At 44.6% G+C, this 20,281-nt stretch overlaps 1 protein-coding gene across 6 annotated transcripts; it reads right to left on the reverse strand.

Moving 5' to 3' along the window:
- Nucleotides 1-1,277: 1,277 nt before the first annotated feature.
- On the reverse strand, nucleotides 1,278-19,540 carry LOC122542878 (transmembrane protein 229B-like). Of its 6 annotated transcripts, none has more exons than XM_043680992.1 (3): nucleotides 19,522-19,540; nucleotides 11,450-11,513; nucleotides 1,278-2,568 (listed from the first exon to the last, which is right to left on the reverse strand). In XM_043680992.1, the coding sequence occupies exons 2-3, from the start codon at nucleotides 11,480-11,482 to the stop codon at nucleotides 2,023-2,025; spliced, it is 579 nt and encodes a 192-aa protein (XP_043536927.1). In that variant the 5' UTR covers nucleotides 11,483-11,513; nucleotides 19,522-19,540; the 3' UTR covers nucleotides 1,278-2,022. The 6 variants fall into 6 exon arrangements, with proteins under 6 accessions (XP_043536927.1, XP_043536929.1, XP_043536930.1 ...); XM_043680994.1 differs by lacking the exon at nucleotides 19,522-19,540 and adding an exon at nucleotides 16,566-16,583; XM_043680995.1 differs by lacking the exon at nucleotides 19,522-19,540 and adding an exon at nucleotides 15,958-16,310.
- Nucleotides 19,541-20,281: the final 741 nt, after the last annotated feature.

Consider the following 20,281-nt stretch of genomic DNA (forward strand, 5'->3'; position numbering starts at 1 on the left):
ATATAGCTCGTTATTAAATGATACTCTGCTCAGGCTGGGTTCTGCATAGCTGCGATCTTGCACAAGCTTCACAGACCAGATCCTTGTGCTGCAAAACAGTGTAATGCAGTGGGGTTGACTTCATTCTATTTCCTCTTTTGATTTGCTGATTCATTTCAGTGTGAGTACACTCACTTACTGGTGAGGTTAAACCAATAGGATAACAGGGCAAGTGAAACGTGTCCAGTTAGCACAGGCCATCTAAAGCACCATTTGACCACAGTTAGAAGGACAAAGTCAGCAGATATGTGGTACCAACCTATCACGAGTTCCCCATCACACCATCCTGCCTTGGGCATATAACCCCCACCCCCTTCCTTCAGCGTCACTGGGTCAAAGTTGTGGGCCTTGTGGATATACCAAAACCACATGGATTTGAATGCAGCAGCTCACCACCAACTTCAAGGGCAATTAGGGATGGGGCAATAAATGTTGGCCTGTACAGCCTGTATCCAAGGGGAGATAATGTCACTGGACTAGTAACCCAATGATCCAGGTTAATGCTGAGGATACAGGTTCAAATCCCAGCAGAATTTTCAAGTCAGGAATTGGAAATGAGTTTCCATAACAACAGTAACTGTGAAACTATTATCAATTGCCATGAAAACTCATTGAGTCCAATTAATGGCTGTTAGAGAAGAGAATCTGCCCTCTACCTGATCTGGCCTATATCCAGGCCTATAGCAATGTGGCTGATTCAACTGCTATTTGGAATGACTTAGCTGGCAAATTCAAAGGCAATTACAGATGAGCAACACATGCTGACCTCACCAGATCCATCCCATGAAAAAGTAAAAATCATTCTGTGATGTAAAACCTTCCACATGCACCTTTTTACCACAGTCCATCCCCCTCAAGCAAGGAAGCACCTGCAGCTTTTATTCAATGGTAGGATGGCTAAGCCAGCATTTGGTACCCATCCCTAACTGTCCTGCGAGGCCAGTTCACTGGGCCTGGAGTCGCATGTAGGCCAGATCAGGGAAGGATGGGAAATTTTCTCCCATAAAAGGACATCAGTGAACTAGATGAATCTTTATAGCAATTGACACTGGTTACATGGATACCATTAGGCTAACCTTTCACTCCAGACTTTCAACATCTGCCATTAGACCAAAGTTCTGGATTCCTAGTCTAGTGACATAATCACTAACACTCCACTCGTGTGGAAGTTTCGCTCCAGGGAAAGTTGTTCTTTCAGGACAGGGTGGTTGAATCCTGAAATCAGAAAATGGCAGCTATTTCCTCAACAGGATGCTTTTTATTGTAATGACACAGCAGAAATGCACAAGTCAGATCCGGATCTGGGAACAGCCCTCAGAAAATATTTGGGCACATGCAGTTGTGTCAGGTGTTTGGGCTCCAAACATGTACACACACAGCCACCTGGCCAGTGGACAGATCTCAACCCCGACTAGCAAACTGTTCACTTTACACACACCTGAACAACGTCTGATCACTGACTCCTCCTTTTGGTAAACAGGTGAAACCGTATTGAAAGTGTGTTTGTGGACAATTACGCACTACATTGTGTGACTTGTTCACAAATACACTTATTTCCCACATCCTTTTACAATAGCAACAAGTTGAGTAGCATAAAAACAGCAGAACATGCAGGAGCTGTCTCTCGTTGGGTTGGTCTCGGATATTTCATGAACAGAAAGAAGTTGTTATAAATACTAAATCGTCCCACTCTGTGCAGCCCCAGGCAGAGCACTGTCAGTGAGGACCAAATACTTGTTAGTGGACAGTCCGTGCACTGGGAGCGAGGACATTGCAGTAACACTTTAACCAGATTATACTGCGCTAGAGTCAGAACGCAATGGAAATGGGCTTCTCCATTCCCAAAAAGGGAAAAGCACAGAAATAAACCGTTTTCTGAACTGGCTTGAGGTCCCGTTGTTGTTTGTTCCCGAGTCTGGAAATGTAAACCAGGAGATTCCCGAACTCCAGCTGCCATCGAATAGGGAAATGAAAGCGAGTGATTTACTCGACCTTCCTCAGCTTCAAGTGGCCCCACAGCGTCGGTGGAGAAATGGTTGGGGTGCGAGGCTCCCCGTTCTCATCGAACCGCAAACGCAGGGTGTTCCTGATCACCAGCTTTTCCACAATGAAAGAGGCGCAGAACCACGGCACAGCATACTCCAGTGTCACCAACCCCATGAAGTCATAATCAAACTGGGAGTAGTCCCAGGGGCAGGCATTGAACTGACGCAGAATAAGCCCGGTCGAGAACTCCCAGACGTAGGTCCAGAGGGTGTAGATGATGCACCTCACCACGCTTGGACACCGGTCCTTCAGGCACAGGTACATCCGCTCCACCACCATAATGGAGGTGCCATAGATGAAAAGGGCCCAAACGCTGGTTACCCCTGGGAATTTCCAGTTGAAATTGACCACAAACTCCCAGGCAGCTGTGAACATCACCTCACAGAAGTAGCCGTGGATGGCATAAAGGTACCAGCGAGAGAGGGCACTGAGGGGCTCGACAGCCCCCATCATCCTCCTGCCATCCTGAAACTGCACAAAGACCTGAAGCAAAACAGATCAAGGTTACTCCAGCTGTGTCAGAAGGTCAGCCACCACCCCCCCAGCCTAAAACCAAAAGCAAGAAGTCATGATGTGGAGGTGCCAGTGTTGGACTGGGGTGTTACAAAGTTAAAAATCAGAAAACGCCAGTTTATAGTCCAACAGGTTTATTTGGAAGCACTAGCTTTCGGAGCACTGCTCCTTCATCACCTGGTGAAGTTGCAGCACTCTGTAAGCTCGTCATTCCAAATAAACCTGTCGCACTTTAAGCTGGTGTTGAGTGATTTTAACTTAAAACCAAGGAGGCTCTTTCAAAAGTCAAACTCTACACCCAGAGGGTCTGGCATCCTGAACCTCCAAACTCAATCCCCCCATTCCAAAAGCAAAGGAGCCCTAACCCTAAAACACCACACCTGATACCAGAGGGGCCCATAGAATCAATCCCAAACACCCAAACTCCAAAACCAGAGGGGCTCAGACCTCAAGTTATCCCCCTTCTGAAATCCAGAGGAGCCTGTGTTTCCAAACTTACATCACCCATAGATCACATCCATAAATCAAAGAAACTGACACTGTACCCCAAAACTAGAAGGGCCCATACCCCACCAGTGGCCAGGCCAGCATTCTGCACCCCAAATGTTGAGGATCTCACATACCAAAACCAGAGGGGCTGGCTCTCCTGAATCACCTGTAATTGAGAAGTCTCAGAATTCAAATTTAGTGAATAAATTAGATATTCACAAAGCCAAAACATTTAGATGAAAAGTCTGTGCAGCATATGCGTGTCCAGGTGATCATTCTCAATTGTTTCAGTTCCCTGAATTATCTCTATCCCATCCCTTACTGTCAGCTGCTCAGGGCCTCTGTGTAACTCCTGCACTTCAGTGAGATTGTCAGTGACTTAAACAGTGGGCATGGCTATTTGTCACGATTGCCCCATCCCCAGCTGAGGACGAGGACAGTACGTGAACCAGCCTGCAGCGATAGGTCACTGGCTTTCTGGGCAGGACCTGTGGTCCTCACATCACCTGACAGGAGCCAGCTGGGAGAAGAACTCAATATCCCGCCTCAAAATAATGAGAGGGACAAGGACAAAATGGAAGGCAAATTGAAGGGGGCGAGCCTTTGCTTTAGACGTTATCTTTCCACTTTATTCAGTCTGATGCTAGTATCACCTACCTATACAAGACTTGGAGAGGTGAGTGAATCTCATTCTGAACAATGTCAGATCCCTGAGCCCTTTCCCATTGGTGCTATTAACTCCACTGATTGCCTTTACTAGCTCCATCAGGCCTAACCCCTGCCCCCTTGGCCATATTCCCATTATACAGTTGAACTCCCAGCCATTCTTGTTCCTGCTTAAGTTAGCTCATATTGTTGACAACTCCAGTTCAACTTGAATTCTGTTGTCATTGTTAATCGCCTCAAACAAATCCACCCTCGGCCTCTCTGACTTTGCAACTGCTGCCCCCCTCCAACCTTGCTCTCATCTCCAAAGTCCGCGCCCCTCACACAGTACTGCACAAACCAAAGCCAGAAACGGCTTTGTACGTACCCACTATTCAGTCACAGCTTGAGAATTATAAGCAACGTCGAGTGTGGGGTGCTGGAAAAGCACAGCAAGTCAGGCAGCATCAGAGGAGAATCAACATTTCTGGCATGAGCCCTTCATCAGGAATGAAGGGCTCATGCCCGATTCTCCTGCTCCTCGGATACTGCCCGACCAGCTGTGCTTTTGCAGCACCACACTCTCGACGCTGATCTCCAGCATCTGCAGTCCTCACTTTTTCCTAATTATAAGCAATGGCCTAACTTTGTGAGTGCATAAGGATCTGTCTATCATTTCCCCCACCTATTTCTCATTTATAAACTGCACCTCAGTAACATCATCCCTAAAACACATCTTACCATATGGGTGTAAATGCCACTCAGCTCCACCTCACTATAATCTCAGACCCTTGATTCTCTCTAGTAATGGATAAGCAGAAATTACATCAGCTAAATAGGTGGCACAGTGGTAAGCACTGCTGCCTCACAGCTCCAGGGACTAGAGTTCGATTCCCACCTCAGGCAACTGTGTGGAATTTGTACATACTCCCCGTGTCTGCGTGAGTTTGCTCTGGGTGCTCCGGTTTCTTCCCACAGTCCAACGATGTGCAGGTCAGATGAGTTGGCCATGCTAAATTGCCCATAGTGTTAGGTGGATTAGTCAGGGGTAAATGTTGGGGAATGGGTCTGGGTGGGTTGCTGTTTGGAGGATTGGTGTGGACTTGTTGGGCTGAAGGGCCTGTCCCCACACTGTAGGGAATCTAATCTAAATACAGGGAGGATGGAAAGCATTGCCTTTGGTCACTGCCACTGTCTAAAGCTGAACCACGCTGTTGGCAAGACTGGCATCCTATTTGATCCCGTGACAAGCTTCCACCCACACATTTCCTCCCTCTCAGAACTTCTATATTTGTCTCCAATGCTGCTGAAATGCTCAAGTCATGTGTTTGTGATCTCCAAATTCAATCTTTCTGAAACATTATGGGTTACCCTGCAAGCTGAACATCTGCAAATTCATTCTGCTATCACCGCCTGTGCTTTCTCACCTACACTGGCATCTGATCCAGCAACACCACAATGTTCAAGTTCTCATCACCCTCTAACCTCCCAACATCTGTAACCTTCTCTGGTTTGACCACATTCCTGCGTTCCCCAAACCCAGGCCTCTTCCACATAAATACATACTTTAGTTCTGTCTTCACAAAGGAAGTGTCGAAAGTGTGGTGCTGGAAAAGCACAGCAGGTCAGACAGCATCCGAGGAGCAGGAAAATCGGCATTTCGGGCAAAGGCCCTTCAGCAGGCTTATGTCTGAAACGTCGATTTTCCTGCTCCTCTGATGCTGCTTGACCTGCTGTGCTTTTCCAGCACCACTCTCTCCACTCTAATCTCCAGTAGCTGCAGTCCTCACTTTTGCCTTCACAAAGGAAGACACAAACCATACCCCAAAAAGATTGGGTAACTCATGTTCTAAAGGGAAAGGTGAATTAAAAGAAATCATTATTAGTAGGGAAATGGTATTAGAGAAATTAATGGGATTAAAGACCTTATAACTTTCATCCCAAAGTACTTCAGAAAGCGGCCCTAGAAATAGCAGATGCACTAATGGTCATCTTCCAAAGTTCTATAGATTCTCGAACAGTTCCTATGAATTGGACAGTAGCTATGAAATTCCAATATTTAAGAAGGGAGACAGAGTGAAAACAGCAAATTATAGACCAGTTAGATTGACATTGGTAGTGGGGAAAATGCTCACGGCCATTTTAAAAGATGTAATAGCAGACTGTTTGGAAGGGTAAGTCCTGCTTGATAAATCTGTTGGAACATTTTGAGGATGTAACTAATTGGGTAGATAATGGGAGCCAGTAGGTGAGGTTTACTTGGACGTTCAGAAGGCTTTCAATAAGGTCCTACATAAAGAATAGCATGTAAAATGTAAGTGTACTGAGATGGATAGAGAATTGTTTGGCAGACAGAAAATAAACTGTTAGAATAAACCAGTCTTTCTCAGAGTGGCAGGTAGTGACTAGCAGGGTACCTCAGGCAGCAATGCTTGGACCCCAGCTATTCACAATATACATTCAGGATTTAGACTAGGAAAGTACATGTCACATTTTCAAATCTGCAAATGACACAAAGCTTTATGGGAGGATTGGTATGAAGAGAATACAGAGAAGTTTCAGTGAGATTTGCACAAGAAAGTGGGCAAAATATATGGCAGATGAAGTAAAAGGCAGGCAAAGATGAAGTTATCCACTTTGGTAGCAAAACCAGACAGGTAGACTATTATGTGAATGGGGATAGAGTGGGGCAGTAGGAGGTGCCACAAGACCTCTGTGTCCTTATTATACCTGTCACTGAAAGTAAGAATACAGCTGCAGCAGGCGCTGAAGAGATGTCTTCATAGCGAGAGGATTTGAGGACAGGAGCAGGGATGTTTTGCTGCAACTATAGAGGGCATTTGTAAGAGTGCACCATAAGTACTGTGTGCAGTTTTGGTCTCCTTATCAGAGGAAGGATGCTTTGGCTATTGAGGAAGTGCAAAGAAGGTTTGCCGGACTGACTCCTGGGATGTCTGCAGGAGAGACTGGATCCGTTAGCACTACATTCACTGGAATTCAGAAGAATGAAAGGGATCACACAGAAATCTATAAAATTTAAACAGGATTAGACAGGGTAGATCCAGGAAGATGTTCCTGATGACTGTGAAGTCAAGATCAGGGGCCACTCTTTCAGAATAATGGTAGGCCTTTTAGGACAGAGATGAGGAGAAATTTCTTCATCCAGAGAATGGGGAGTTTGTGGAATGCTCTGCCACAGAAAACTGCCGAGGCCAAATCATTGAAGATTTTCAAGAACGATGTAGATATATTTCTTAAGCCTAAAGGGATCAAAGCATATGGGGAAAAAGCAGGAGCATCGTACTGTGTTGGATGATCAGCCATGATCATACTGAAAGGTGGAGCAGGCTCAAAGGGCCCAATGGCCTACTTCTGTTCCTATCTTCTATGTTTCCATGTGTACACATTCCAGAGTACTCCATCAATGCCAGCAGTGCTTTCAGCTGCCTGCGTCCTCAGTGGGGCAATTCCTTCTCTAGATGTCTCCATCTCTCTCTCTCTCATTCCCTCCATTTTAATAATTTAATCAGGCTTTGACTACCAATCCTGTAGCTTGACAGGACATTCTGTTTGAGAGTGCTCCTGGAAGGTATTTCATTAGTTTGAAGGTGTATTTTAATTGGAAGGTCTGACTATGATGCTGTCAGTACCCAGGTATGTCGAGAATGCTGTGTTATCTCTTGCCATTAGTGGGACAAGGGGTCTTGTGGAAAAAACTGGGTCACACCAATGTCTCTCAGGGTTCAAGTCCCATTCCAGTACTGGACGGCCAAGGAATGTGTGTTCATATTGGATGATTATTTAAATGTGCATAGTTATGGGGGAAAGGAGGTTGGCAGTAGACAGTGGTGCTCCTTTGAAGAGTGCACATACAATGGGCCCAATGGCTTTGTTCTGTGTCGTAACACTTCTGAGATAATGCAAGCAAACACTTTCAGTATCAATCAGCTAATGAGGATAGGAATATCAGGGCTTCTCCCATCACGTTCCATCGCTCCAGATTATAGCATGGAAGGAAAGATCTATATGGCCACAACATGAACTCAACTTTAAAAAATGAGGAACGTTTGAGGACTTTAAGTCCATACTCAATGGAGTTTAGAATGATGAGGGGAAGATCTAATTGAAACTTACAGAATACTGTATGGCCTGGACAGAGTGGATGTTGGGAAGATGGTTCCATTGGTAGGAGAGACTAGGACCCAAGAGCACAGCCTTCGAGTAAAGGGAAGACCTTTTAGAATGACGTAAGGAGAAACCTTTTCAGCTAAAGAGTGGTGAATCTATGGAAGTCATTGCTACAAAAGGCTGTGGAGGCCAGGTCATTGAGTATATTTCGGATTGAGATAAATAAGTTCTTGAATACCAAGGTGATCAAGAGTTACGGGGAAAAAGCATGAGAAATGGGTTGAGAAACTTATCAGCCTCGAGGGGCCGAATGGCCTAATCTCTGCTCTTACGTTTTATGGTCTTATGATCTAACTCACGTCGTGTGGGGCACAGTGTGTGGATAAGCTTGGTGCCAACAGCATGGGGTTCCATTTCCATTCAGGTTTGTGGATTCCAGACCTGCCATCTTGCCCCACCATGATGGAGATCATGGGTCAGACCTGTCTTTCGCAGGGTACTCCAGATAAGAGGGGCAAGCTTGCAGATTGTCAGGTGTTTGTCAACTGAAGACCTGAAGTCTAAGGTAACTGTGCACAGTTTCTGTGTCCTGTTTTGGCCTACTTACTTGAGAAAGGATGTACTGGCACTGGCGCAGGTGCAGAGGAGGTTCACTAGGTTAATTCCGGAGTTGAGAGGATTGGCGTATGAGGAGAAATTGAGTAGACTGGGAATATACTCATCGGAATTTAGAAGAATATGGCAGAGATGTCAGAGAAACATATAAGAAACATTACGCAGGGAATAAATAAGGTAGAAGCAGGGAAGTTGTTTCCACAGGTGGGTGAAACTAGAACTAGGGGACATAGCCTCAAAATAAGATTTAGGACTGAGTTAAGGAGGAACTTCTTCACCCAAAGGATTGTGAATCAGTGGAATTCTGTGCCCAGTGAAGTAGTTAAGGCTACCTCATTGAATGTTTTTAAGGCAATGATAGATAGATTTCGAACAGTAAAGGAATTAAGATTTATAGTGAGCAGGCGGGTAAGTGGCACCACGTCCACAAACAGATCAGCAATGATTTTATTGAATGGCGGACAGACTCAAGGGACCAGATGGTCTACTCCTGCTCCTATTTCTTATATAACCTGTACAACATAATTATTTATCTCCTTTATTTATACTCTGAAATGTGACAATCATGATATTGAAGGAGTTTTCATATTTCCCATCCTCCTGAAGCGGAGCCCATGGAAGTCAGCAGTGAAGGTAACCTTCAGTTGATACAGTAAACATTTACAGGCTAAGGGGAGAATAGCATCAGGTGCCCAAGTAGGATTTAATCCTCACTTTAAAATCAGTCTTATTTTTCCTTTATTTTTCTAAACTAAATCTTTGGCGAGTTTTGAGAAGATATGTAGCTCAGGTTCAGGTTCTGGTTGTAGATTTGCACGCTGAGCTGGAAGGTTCACTTTCGCCACCATATTAGGTAACATCTTCAGTGAGCCTCCAGATGAAGCACTGCTGGTGTTTCCTACTTTCTATGTTTGGATTTCCTTGAGTTGGTGATGTAATTTCCTGTGGTGGCATCACTTCCTATGGTGATTTCATTTCCTGTTCTTTTTTCTCAGGGGCTAGCAAATGGGATCCAAGTCAGTGTGTTTGTTGATAGAGTTCCAGTTGGAATGCCATGCTTCAATGAATTCTCATGCATGCCTCTGTTTGGCTTGTCCTAGGATGGATATGTTGGCCCAGTCGAAGTGGTGTCCTTCCTTATCTGTATGTAAGGATACAAGTGAGAGAAGGTCATGTCGTTTTGTAGCTAGTTGATGTTCATGTATCCTGGTGGCTAGTTTTCTGCCTGTTTGTCCAATGCAGTGTTTGTTACAGTTCCTGCATGGTATTTTGTAAATGACATTAGTTTTGCTTGTTGTCTGTATATGGTCTTTCAAGTTCATTAGCTGCTGTTTTAGTGTGATGGTGGGTTTGTGGGTTACCATGATGCCAAGGAGTCCGAGTAGTCTGGCAGTCATTTCCAAGATGTCTTTGATGTAGGGAGAGTGGATTCTGGCTAGGGTTTCTGGATGCGTTTGGTCTGCTTGTTTGGGTTTGTTGCTGAGAAATTGGTGGACTGTGTTCATTGGGTACCAATTCTTTTTGAATACACTGTGTTCTGCTCTGCATAGTTCCTCTGTGCTGCAGTGTGTGGTGGCTCATTGGAATAATGTTCTAATACATCTTCGTTTGTGGATGTTGGAGTGATTGCTTCTATAGTTCAATACAGTGTTGTTTTCCTGTAGACACTGGTTTGAAGTTCCCCGTTGGCTGTTTGCTCTACTGTGACATCTAGGAATAGCAGTTTGTTGTTGCTTTCCACCTCTTTAGTGAACTTTATGCCAGTAAGGGTATTATTGATGGTCTTGAAGGTTTCCTCTAATTTACTTCGTTTAGTTATCACAAAAGTGTCATCTACGTAGTGGACCCAAAGTTTGGGTTGGATGGTTGGCAGAGCTGTTTGTTTGAGTCTCTGCATTACTGTCGCTGCTGTGGCGATAGACCCGACTCCACAACCGAATCACAGCCCTACTCAAAGAACTTCAGAAATCTGGAGAAATAAATAAGACCGACTCCCAAAAAATGAAACCAGATGGATCCAACTCACCACGTTTCTACGGATTACCCAAAATTCACAAATCAGGAGCCCCACCCAGACGCATAGTCTCACTACCTGGAACATCAACTTACAGATTAGCCAAACAGCTAAACCAAAGACTAAAACACTTAGTAGAAGACTCACGCCATGCCTTCCACTCCACCCAAGAATTCCGGAAGACAAAAGACATCAAGATAAAAGAGGATGAAGTAATGGTCGCCTTTGACATAACAGCCCTGTTCACACCCATCAACATCAACCTAGTCAAGGAAGCACTGACTACACTGTTAGAAAACCCAAAGACATATGGACCAAACACCACCAACTTCATCAGCAATGGCAGTATCATCAAACTAGTCGACCTATGTCTTACCACCCACTTCACCTTCAACAACATAGCCAAACAGAGACATGCACGAGAATTCCCAGAAGCATGGCATTCCAACCACAACTTTACCAACAAACACACTGACATGGATCCTATTTACCACCCCCTGAGAAAAAGAACAGGAAATGACATCACCATAGGAAATGACACCACCACAAGAAATGACATCACCAACCCAAGGAAACCCAAACATATAAATAGAAAGCAGGAAACACCAGCAGTGCTTCATCCAGAGGCTCACTGAAGATGTTACCTAGTATGGTGACAAAACGTCTGAAAATGAACCTTCCAGCTCAGCGAGTAAACCTACATCCAAACTAAATTATTAATATCTGAAAAGCAAACTTATGACAGTTTAAGAAGCAGAAGTGGAGTCATCCTTTCCTTGCTGGATAGGCTTATAGGGAGGTGATTTGATGCCACCAGCAAGTAAAAGGCAGCTTTACAATGAGATTTACATAGGCAGTAAATGTAAATTTAGACAATGCATACAGAGTAAGATTTGTCAAAACCATACACAGAAAAGATACTTACAGGGAAATTTTAAAATCAGATTTTTAAAAATTTACCTTTTTCCTTTTGCGATCAAGATTCAACTCCATTGTGGCCACTGACTGACAAGGTGTTCGTTAACTGGGGAGGGGGATACAAGACACAGAGGCTTAGACCGTTCATCTACAGGAACTGGGTCAAAACAAAGATAGTAAAACAGACTTGAAATTGTAGACAGCCTTTCATAACTTTACAACTTTTCAAAGAACTTTAAAGTCAAAAAGTGACAGGAATTATGTCACACTAAGGATGGAATTCCATGTAGGTGACTGGGGGTTCACCCACAGGAAGAGTTCTCAGTCACCAATGTTCAGGAAGGCCCATTGAATAGGCAGCAGTGGTGTGCTTTTCATCAAGTTAATATAAAGAACTGCAGAGCCAGAAAGCAGAGAGTTCTTCTGAAGAAGGATCACTGGTTCCTTCTTTCTCACGCTGCTTTCTCACGACAGATGCTGCTGGACCTGCTGAGTTTCACCAGCAATTTCTGTTTTTTGTTGTAGCAATTGGACTTTTTCCAGGACCAAGGATGAGCACAGGCTTCGCTGTCGCAGACTTAATTGGGGTGGAAGCAGAAAGGTCGTGGAGTGCTCACCTGCCACCCCCACCAAATTGAAAGCCCTCTCTTCCTCCAAACCCACCAGTACAGAGGGCAAAACTCCACCTAATGATCTTCCCCACACTATGACACACTCCCTAACTTTTCAGAAGTTAAATGCAAACTATAAGACAGAATACTTTTGATAAAATATAGAAACAAGTAGAATAATGTTTTCTAGTGCAATATGTTTATTCCTTAATGAACTGATAAGTTACACAACTATGTTCCTCTATTGCAGCATGAACACAAAGGTTTAGCTGCCCCTGTAATCACATTTCCATTAATAAGACACTCAGTACCTCCACCTTACCATTTTAACTCGATGTTTTTACAATTATGTAGCTCTTCTATGTGGTCTTTATCACGCTTCACTGATGCTCTGTAACTACAAAGCTGAAAAAATATACTTTTGTATTAGGAGCTTCACATCAATCCGTATCCAACAACCTACTCTGAAAACGCTGCTCAAAATTTAACAGTTATAACAATTTCCATCATCTGAGACAATTCACAACAGAGCCACAAACAAAATTAGCATCTTGACTGGGGCGCACTGAGGGAGCTTTGACTACAATATGGTCTCTTTAGCCGAAAGCCGACCAACCACCTGTAATATTCCACTCGAACTACACACCATCCCGACATGGAACTGTATTGCCACTCCTTCACTATAGTTAGTCGAAAACTGAGAATTCCCTCCCTAATGAACTGTGCTGTACCTACACCACATGCATTGCGGCAGCTCAAGACGATTGGAAGGGCAACTTCAGATGAGAGACAGATGCTGGCCCAATCAGCAATGCTCACTCCTCAGAAAAGGCCCTCAACTCTTTCTATATCACTGCACCAACTGACGCAACTCTCCCCCAGTGCTAAGGTTGTGAAAACGTCCACGGTTTCCCACAGGCTCAAAACTGATGTACTATGCAAAGAGTGTGACGTAGCTTTGATGGCAGTTTACTCAGGGATTCACCTCGTGGACTTCGGCAAGAACCTGATGCCCTGTGTCCCACTGCAAGTTAACCCTCTGTAAAGTGATTCAGCAAAGGATACCCGAAAGAATAATATACAGCCAGTGAACCCAGTTCACCTCCAGAGAACTGACAGAATTTGTTGAATGAAAAGGATCAATGTCACTACCACATTCCCCGCGGGTGCGTAGAAAGAAACATTTAAGGAAAGGAGTAGTTATGCCACTAGACCAGCAGCAGCATTAACGACGGGCACCAGTCAGCGAGACAACATCAGTAGCATGTGGTCGCCCATTATCAACACCACTATCGACCAACATCATCAGCAGGAGCAGTATCAGCAGCATGTGCTAACGTCACCGGCGAGTGGCACAGCATTAACAACATTACGCACAATTCTTGCAAGAGTCAGAGCAACCACATCATCTGGGCAGTGTGCCAACTCACCAGAGAGAGCAATGACTGTTAAATCTACAAGATAGAGGCACAACATCCGACCACTTTAACAATACCATGAATAATGTTTTGGGAAAACAAGTGAGAAAACGGTCTTAAATTTAATGATTAAAAGTTGATTACTAACCTCCTTTTGTTGCACCTAAAATAAAGGAAAGTTAATGGTTGGAACAGCTAAATTGATAAAGTGGCATTATATTCTCATAAAATAAGAGAAATGTTGTATCATTAGATTATTTGTAAAGAGATAGGAACTAATGGCTCAGACAATGTCCATCCTGTTGCACTGCAGTCAGCTGTCGAGCAATAAATGGACAAGTTCACCAGCCACATGGAGAGTGCAGGAACTACACACAATGAAGGTCCAGACTTTGAAGTCTAAAACAGTGATTATTTCGAGCAGGGAATAGCTCCTTCACCACAATTATATGGTGCAGAATGCAGCCATCCTCCCTGTGTCACCTCTTCCGTATCCAATTCATCCCATTCCCTGCCCTTTCCGACAGCCATGCAAACTGCTTTCTTTCTGAATTTTCATCCACTATTCTTTTGATCATCACACTGCCCTCTCAGTCAGCAAATTCCAGATCACAACAATTCTGTCTTTCAACAAAAAGGTTTCCTCAGGTCATTTGTCAACAACTTTAAATCATCGTCTTCTGGTAAGTGAACCATCTGTGCCTGGCCACAGTTTCTCCATAGTCTAGTCTTTCAATGCAGCTGAAGACTCACCCAGGAGACCTGAGCCAATACGTCTACTATAACACCTTCAAATCACTCCAAACATTAGGTCATATTTTAGAAAGAATGAGATTGCACTAGAGAGGGTTCATTTAAGATTTAACAAAATACAAGAACATGTCAGAGATAAGGAAGCCTGCAGTGAGTAACACACCTCCTGACCTTCCAAAGTATGTCCACCATCTCCAACATCCAGGTCAGATAAGTGTGATGGAATACTCCCCACTTGCCTGGATGAGTCCAACTCCAAAGGTTCAACACCATTTGGGAAAAAAAGCAACCCACCTGACTGGCACCACATCCATAAGCACTCACTCCCTCTGCTACTGATGTTCAGGTGCATCCTACAAGATGCAGGTTGAAAACTCACCAGAACTCCTGAGGCAGCACTTTCTAAACCATCTAGAAGGACAAGGGCATCAGATACATGGGAACATCAACCCCTACAAATTCCCCTCCAATCCACTCACTATCCTGACTTGATAATATATCACAATTTCTTCAGTGTCACTGGTCCAAAATCCTGGAATCCCCTCACTAAAAGCACTGTGGATGTACCTGCACCATACGAAATGCAGTGGTTCAATAAGGCAGCTCACCACCACCTTATCAAGGATGGGCAATAAATGCTGGACCAGCCAGCGACATCCACATTCCATGAATGAATTTTTAAAAAACAAATTCAAATATCCCATATTCTGAACGAACGTCCTCATCAACTTGTCCTGCAAACTTCAAACATTGATGCAGGTACAACTTCAGGTCTTCATCTTCCTGCAGCCGCTTTAAAATTGCACATGTAGTCTATAAAAACTTTCGCTACTCTTTCTACCAAATGCATTGCTTCATTCCTGTCTGCATTAGGTTTCATCAGCCAATTCCTCAACCTGACTGTGTCCTACATCACTAGTGCTGCGGTGGAGATGGTCAAATGCATCAAGTTCCAAGCAGTGATGATCATCAACAGTCTGTCCTGGTCCGTTGACATTAATGCTATGGTCAAGAAAGCACAACAACACCTCAACTTCCTCAGGAGGCTAAGGAAATTCAGCATGTCCTTAAAGACTTTTATAACTGCACCATAGAAAGCATCTTATCTGGATGCTTGGTACGGCAACTATTCTGCCCGGAACCTTAAGAAACTACAGAGTGTTGTGAACACAGCCGAGTCCATCTCGCAAGCCAACTTTCCATCCATTGACTCATCTACACTTCTCACTGTCTTGGGAAAGTAGCCAACTAATCAAAGGCCCCTCGCACGCCGGTTATAATCCTTTTCAACCACTTCCATTGGGTAGAAGATACAAAAGTTAAACACACATACCAACAGACTCAAGAACAGCTTCTTCCCTGCTGTTATTAGACTTCTGAGTGGACCTCTAAAATTTTAAATTTAATGTTGATCTCACTCTTTGTACACCTTCTCTGCAGCCATGACATTGTATTCTTCGCTCTGTTCCATTACCCTGATGCACTTTGTATGATATGATCTGCCTGTCCTGCACACAAAACAAAACTTTTCACTGTACCTAAGTACATATGACAATAATAAATCAAATCAAATCAAAAAATCCTCCAGTCATTATCCTCCTTACTGTTTACCGCACTGGGGGGGGGGGGTTGATTAATGGGGGCTACAGGGGTCTCAGCTGCTTAGTGGACACCCAGTGAGACCCCTGCATTGCCTCCTTTAGACTATTTCCTTATTCCATCTGTCAAATCACGAGTCATTCAGGAAATGAACAGGTCACTGGCATACCTGGTATGGTATCAGGGCCCCAGATACTGGAGGTCTCACTCATTGAAGCTTTGCTCAATAGCTGCTGCTGTAAGATTTATACCCACTAGAAGGTCGCGTCCAAGCCAGAGGGAAGTGGTGGGGGCTGTTACAGGCTGGGGACATTAGGGAGGGTGTTGTAAAGAGCGATCAGCAACAAGGGCAAGAGGCTGTCTACCAGGGCTCCCCCTGCCTGAAGCTGGGTCCCTCAATCATGCACTAAGTGTCCCCTTCCCTCGACCCAGCAGACCACAAGGAAGTTGCAAAGATTTGCTCATTGCGAGCCCTGCGCTGTGCAAGTCTAACCGCTGCAAGCACAAACTTAGTCATTTAAAAGACTCATTCAGTCGCCAAGTGGGAAGGCTGTCCAGGGACCTACCCATCACACACCTAATTGGGGCGTAGACAGGGAGGTGGAAAGCTTCCCAGTTTCCACCATAGTATCCAGACAAATGCCTCCTCAACTCTGTACAATCCACAGTGGAATAGGATTTAAAAAATGGCCCTGCATTCAGGTTTGGTCCTCTGCGAACTTGCACACTTTCTTCGATTCTTCAACCTATTCAGTCTCTCCACCCACTGGCACTCACCGGGACGCCCTCCTTGCTTTCTCTTGCTCTGAACAGGAGCTCAACTGGATTCCACCCAACCCCAACCTCTGCTGCTGTCTCACATTTCACACACTTTAAACAACTTCACTTTTTAAACTCCATTCACTTCCTCCAGGTCACTGGTGTTGCTATGGGAATGCGCACGTGTTTGAACTATGTCCCAGTTCCAAACCTCCTGAGGGCCTTTGTCTGACCACTTCCTCAATATTGTCAGTGCTGCTTCTGAATCTCACTGTCACTGGGACATCTACTTCATTAATAATGGCTACTAAACTGGCAGGAACTCTCCTGACACAGAGGTCCCTCCCTAAGGAGCTCTCCTTCTCCTGACCTTCCCAAAGACACGCACTAACAGCTGCTTGTAGCTATTTAGCCACTGGTCTGCACAACCACATGGAAATCCAATCTGGAAGTCTTCCTATTATCACCCGGCCCTCATCTTAACCTGCTCATCTCTGATAATTCCATCTCAGTCATGAACTCCTCTCTCGATTTGACTTATGTTTCTGCCACCCGCCTCTTGTACAGATCCTTCATCCTTAATACCAGCAATACACACCCAACCCATCAGCTTTACTCAAAACTTGCTTTTGTTAAAAAAAGAACTGCAGATGCTGGAAATCATAAACCAAATCAGAAATTGCTGGAAAATGTCAGTAGGTTTGCCTCAGGTTAATCCTTTCATGGGATGTGGGGCCATCTCTGCCCATCCCTAATTGCCCTTGAACTGTGTAACGTTCAGCCATTTCAGATGAGAAAGTGAGGACTGCAGATGCTGGAGATCAGAGTCGAGAGAGTGGTGCTGGAAAAGCACAGCAAGCCAAGCAGCATCTGAGGAGCAGGAAAATTGATGTTTCGGGTATAAGCCCTTCATCAGGAATGGCCAATGCCCAAAACATCGATTTTTCTGCTCTTCAGATGCTGCCTGACCCGCTGTGCTTTTCTAGCACCACACTGTCAACTCAGCCATTTCAGAGGGCAGTTAGGAGGGCAGTGGATCTGGTGTCACATGGAGACCAGACTCTGAAGGACATGAACAAACCAGATGGATTTTTCCAACAATCAATGATAGTTTCATGGTCACTGACACTACAGTTGGTTTTTAATTCCTGATTTTGTTAATTGAATTTGAATTCCACTAGGTGCCATAGTGGGATTTGAACTCATGATGCCACAGCATTCATTAGCCTGTGGGCCTCTGGATCAGTGAAATTATTATTACACTACCATCTACTAATTGACCACAGGCAGGTAGCGACCACTGATGATGGAGTGGGGTGGACGTATGTGGTTAAACCACCCCCAGTATGTTTCCACCAGCTATTTCCATCAGTCCAACCCTAGTCAGGTCTGAACACAATTATTCAAAAGGCTAGCCATCCTCAACAAACTCCCTTGGGTCCAAGCCACAGCGAACTGCACTGTATTCTGCATGAAGTCGCATTCATCCATCATGGACCAACATTGGATGCTGCCCTATCACATATAAAATTGTAACTATTTGCTCTTAGCAAATTCTCTCCTGGCCTTGCTGCATTCCCCTCTGCAATGTTCTCCAAATCTTACTTACAGCATCCTTTGGTTCTCAGACTCTGAATTGTCTTTCTCTCTTTGTCTGACCAGGGGGTGGATCCTTTGGTGGCATTGATTTCACTCACCACCCACTTTCCTCTGCACGGCCTCAAAACCCATCTTCCCATCAGGTTTTGGTCATCTCTTATCAGTCTCTTCCTCTCTTATATCCACATCTTCTCGAGAATCATAGATCCAACTCAGGAGGAGGTCATTTAGCCCACTGGGTCTGTGCCATCTCTCTGAATGAGTAATTCACCCATTTATACTCCCCCACCTTCTCCATATAGCTCTGCATGTTCCCTTTTAATCACTCCCTTTTGATTTAGACCACAATCAATAGTCTCTCAGGCAGAGCACTCCAGATCCTAAGAACTTGCAGCGTGAAAATGTTTCTCCTAATGTCCTCATTCTTCTTTTGCCAATTACCTTCGATCTGTGCCCACTCATTCTTGATCCTTCTATCAATGGGAACAGTTTCACCATCTCTATTCTGTCCAGGCCCCTCATGATTTCGAACATCTCCATCAAATCTCCTGTCAACCTTTTTTTTTTAAAATGCAATGGAAACAGTCCCAGCCTCTCTGATCTCAATTCATAGAATACATACAGTGCAGAAAGTGGGCATTTGGTCCATTGAGTCCACACTGACCCTCTAGAGAGCATCCCATACAGACTCAGCTCCCCATCCTATCCCTGACCCTGCATTTCCCATGGCTAATCCACCTAGCCCAGCATATCCCGAAAAACTATGAACAATTTAGCATGACCAATCCACCTCACCTACACATCTTTGGACTGTAGGCAGAAACAGACACAGGGAGAACATGCAATCTCCACACAGACAGTCACCTAGGTCCAATCTCAAGACCTGGAACTGAACCCAGGTCCCTGGCGTTGTGAGGCAGCAGTACGAACCACTGTGCCATCATGCTGCCTCTAATCTATCCACCTTTCTTTTATCTACTTATGTAATTGAAGTTCTTCATCCCTGGAACCATTCCTGTAAAATCTTTTCTGCAACTTCGCCAATGCCTTCACATCTAAATCCACAACAATATTCCATTTGATACAAATTTATCATTAACTCATTATATCCCCACTAATACAGCCCAGTATGCTTTCTGAATCATTCTCTTAATACGTCTTACCACCTTCAGCAGCTCAAAGCTCAGAGATGTCTTTCTTAGGCCCCTGCTTTACTGCAAAGACTAACACTGTTAAACAAGTCTCCATTTCCTTATTTTCATCAACAATATCACTGTTATCTGCTTTCAACAGACTTACATTTACTTAACCACATGCTAATTTGCATATCATTTATGGTACTTTACAGACAATGAGCTTATTTCAGAGAACATACTTTTTCTCAACTCCATTGGTCTCCATTTAAATAATTCCTTCTGGTGTTCAACCACATGGTCATTTCCCCTTCTGAATTCTCTTCTCTGGTTGCATTTTAGTTCATTCAAAACATTTTTGAATCCATTTAGGCATTGCTATATTTATGTCTTAGCAATTATTCTTCTAAACCTTATTACAATGTGATTGCTATTACCGCAATGTTCCTCGATGCTGATTTCTCTTTTCAAATTCACTAGTGGGACCATCTCTCAACATCCCACATCAATCTGTTGATGAGGGCAAGGTGCATCCACAAGCTAACCTGTTCATAGGATCCCTGCAGTGTGGTAGCAGGCCATTTGGCCCTTCACCAACCCTCTGAAGAGGAGCCCACCCCGGCACACCCCCCACCCATCCTATCCCTTGTAACCCTGCATTTCCCAGGGCTAACCCACCAGCCTGCACATCCCTGGACACTGTGGGCAATTTAGCATGGCCAATCCACCTAACCTGCATATCTTTGGACTGTGGGAGGAAACCAGAGCACCCGGAGGAAACCCACGCAGACATGTGAGGGGGAAACGTGGAAGCTGCACACAGTCACCCAAGGGTGGAATCGAATGCCGGTCCCCAGTGCTACGAGATAGGAGTGCTAACCACTAAGTCACCGGACCACCCCCCTATATGGATGCCTCTCAACTTAACCTTATTGGGCACCTCTCAACTCAACTTGACGACAGGGGACTCGGGGGGGGGGGGTCACCTCTCAACCTAACCTG

Source organism: Chiloscyllium plagiosum, chromosome 41, assembly GCF_004010195.1.
Source record: "Chiloscyllium plagiosum isolate BGI_BamShark_2017 chromosome 41, ASM401019v2, whole genome shotgun sequence".
NCBI lineage: Eukaryota > Metazoa > Chordata > Chondrichthyes > Orectolobiformes > Hemiscylliidae > Chiloscyllium > Chiloscyllium plagiosum.

Excerpts from the sequence above, each read along its gene's own strand:
- LOC122542878 (XM_043680992.1), bottom strand. The coding sequence starts at position 11,482 with ATGGAGTTGAATCTTGATCGCAAAAGGAAAAAG. Across the intron at positions 2,569-11,449 it reads TTGATCGCAAAAGGAAAAAG|GTCTTTGTGCAGTTTCAGGA; the intron begins GTAAATTTTTAA and ends GTTTTGCTTCAG.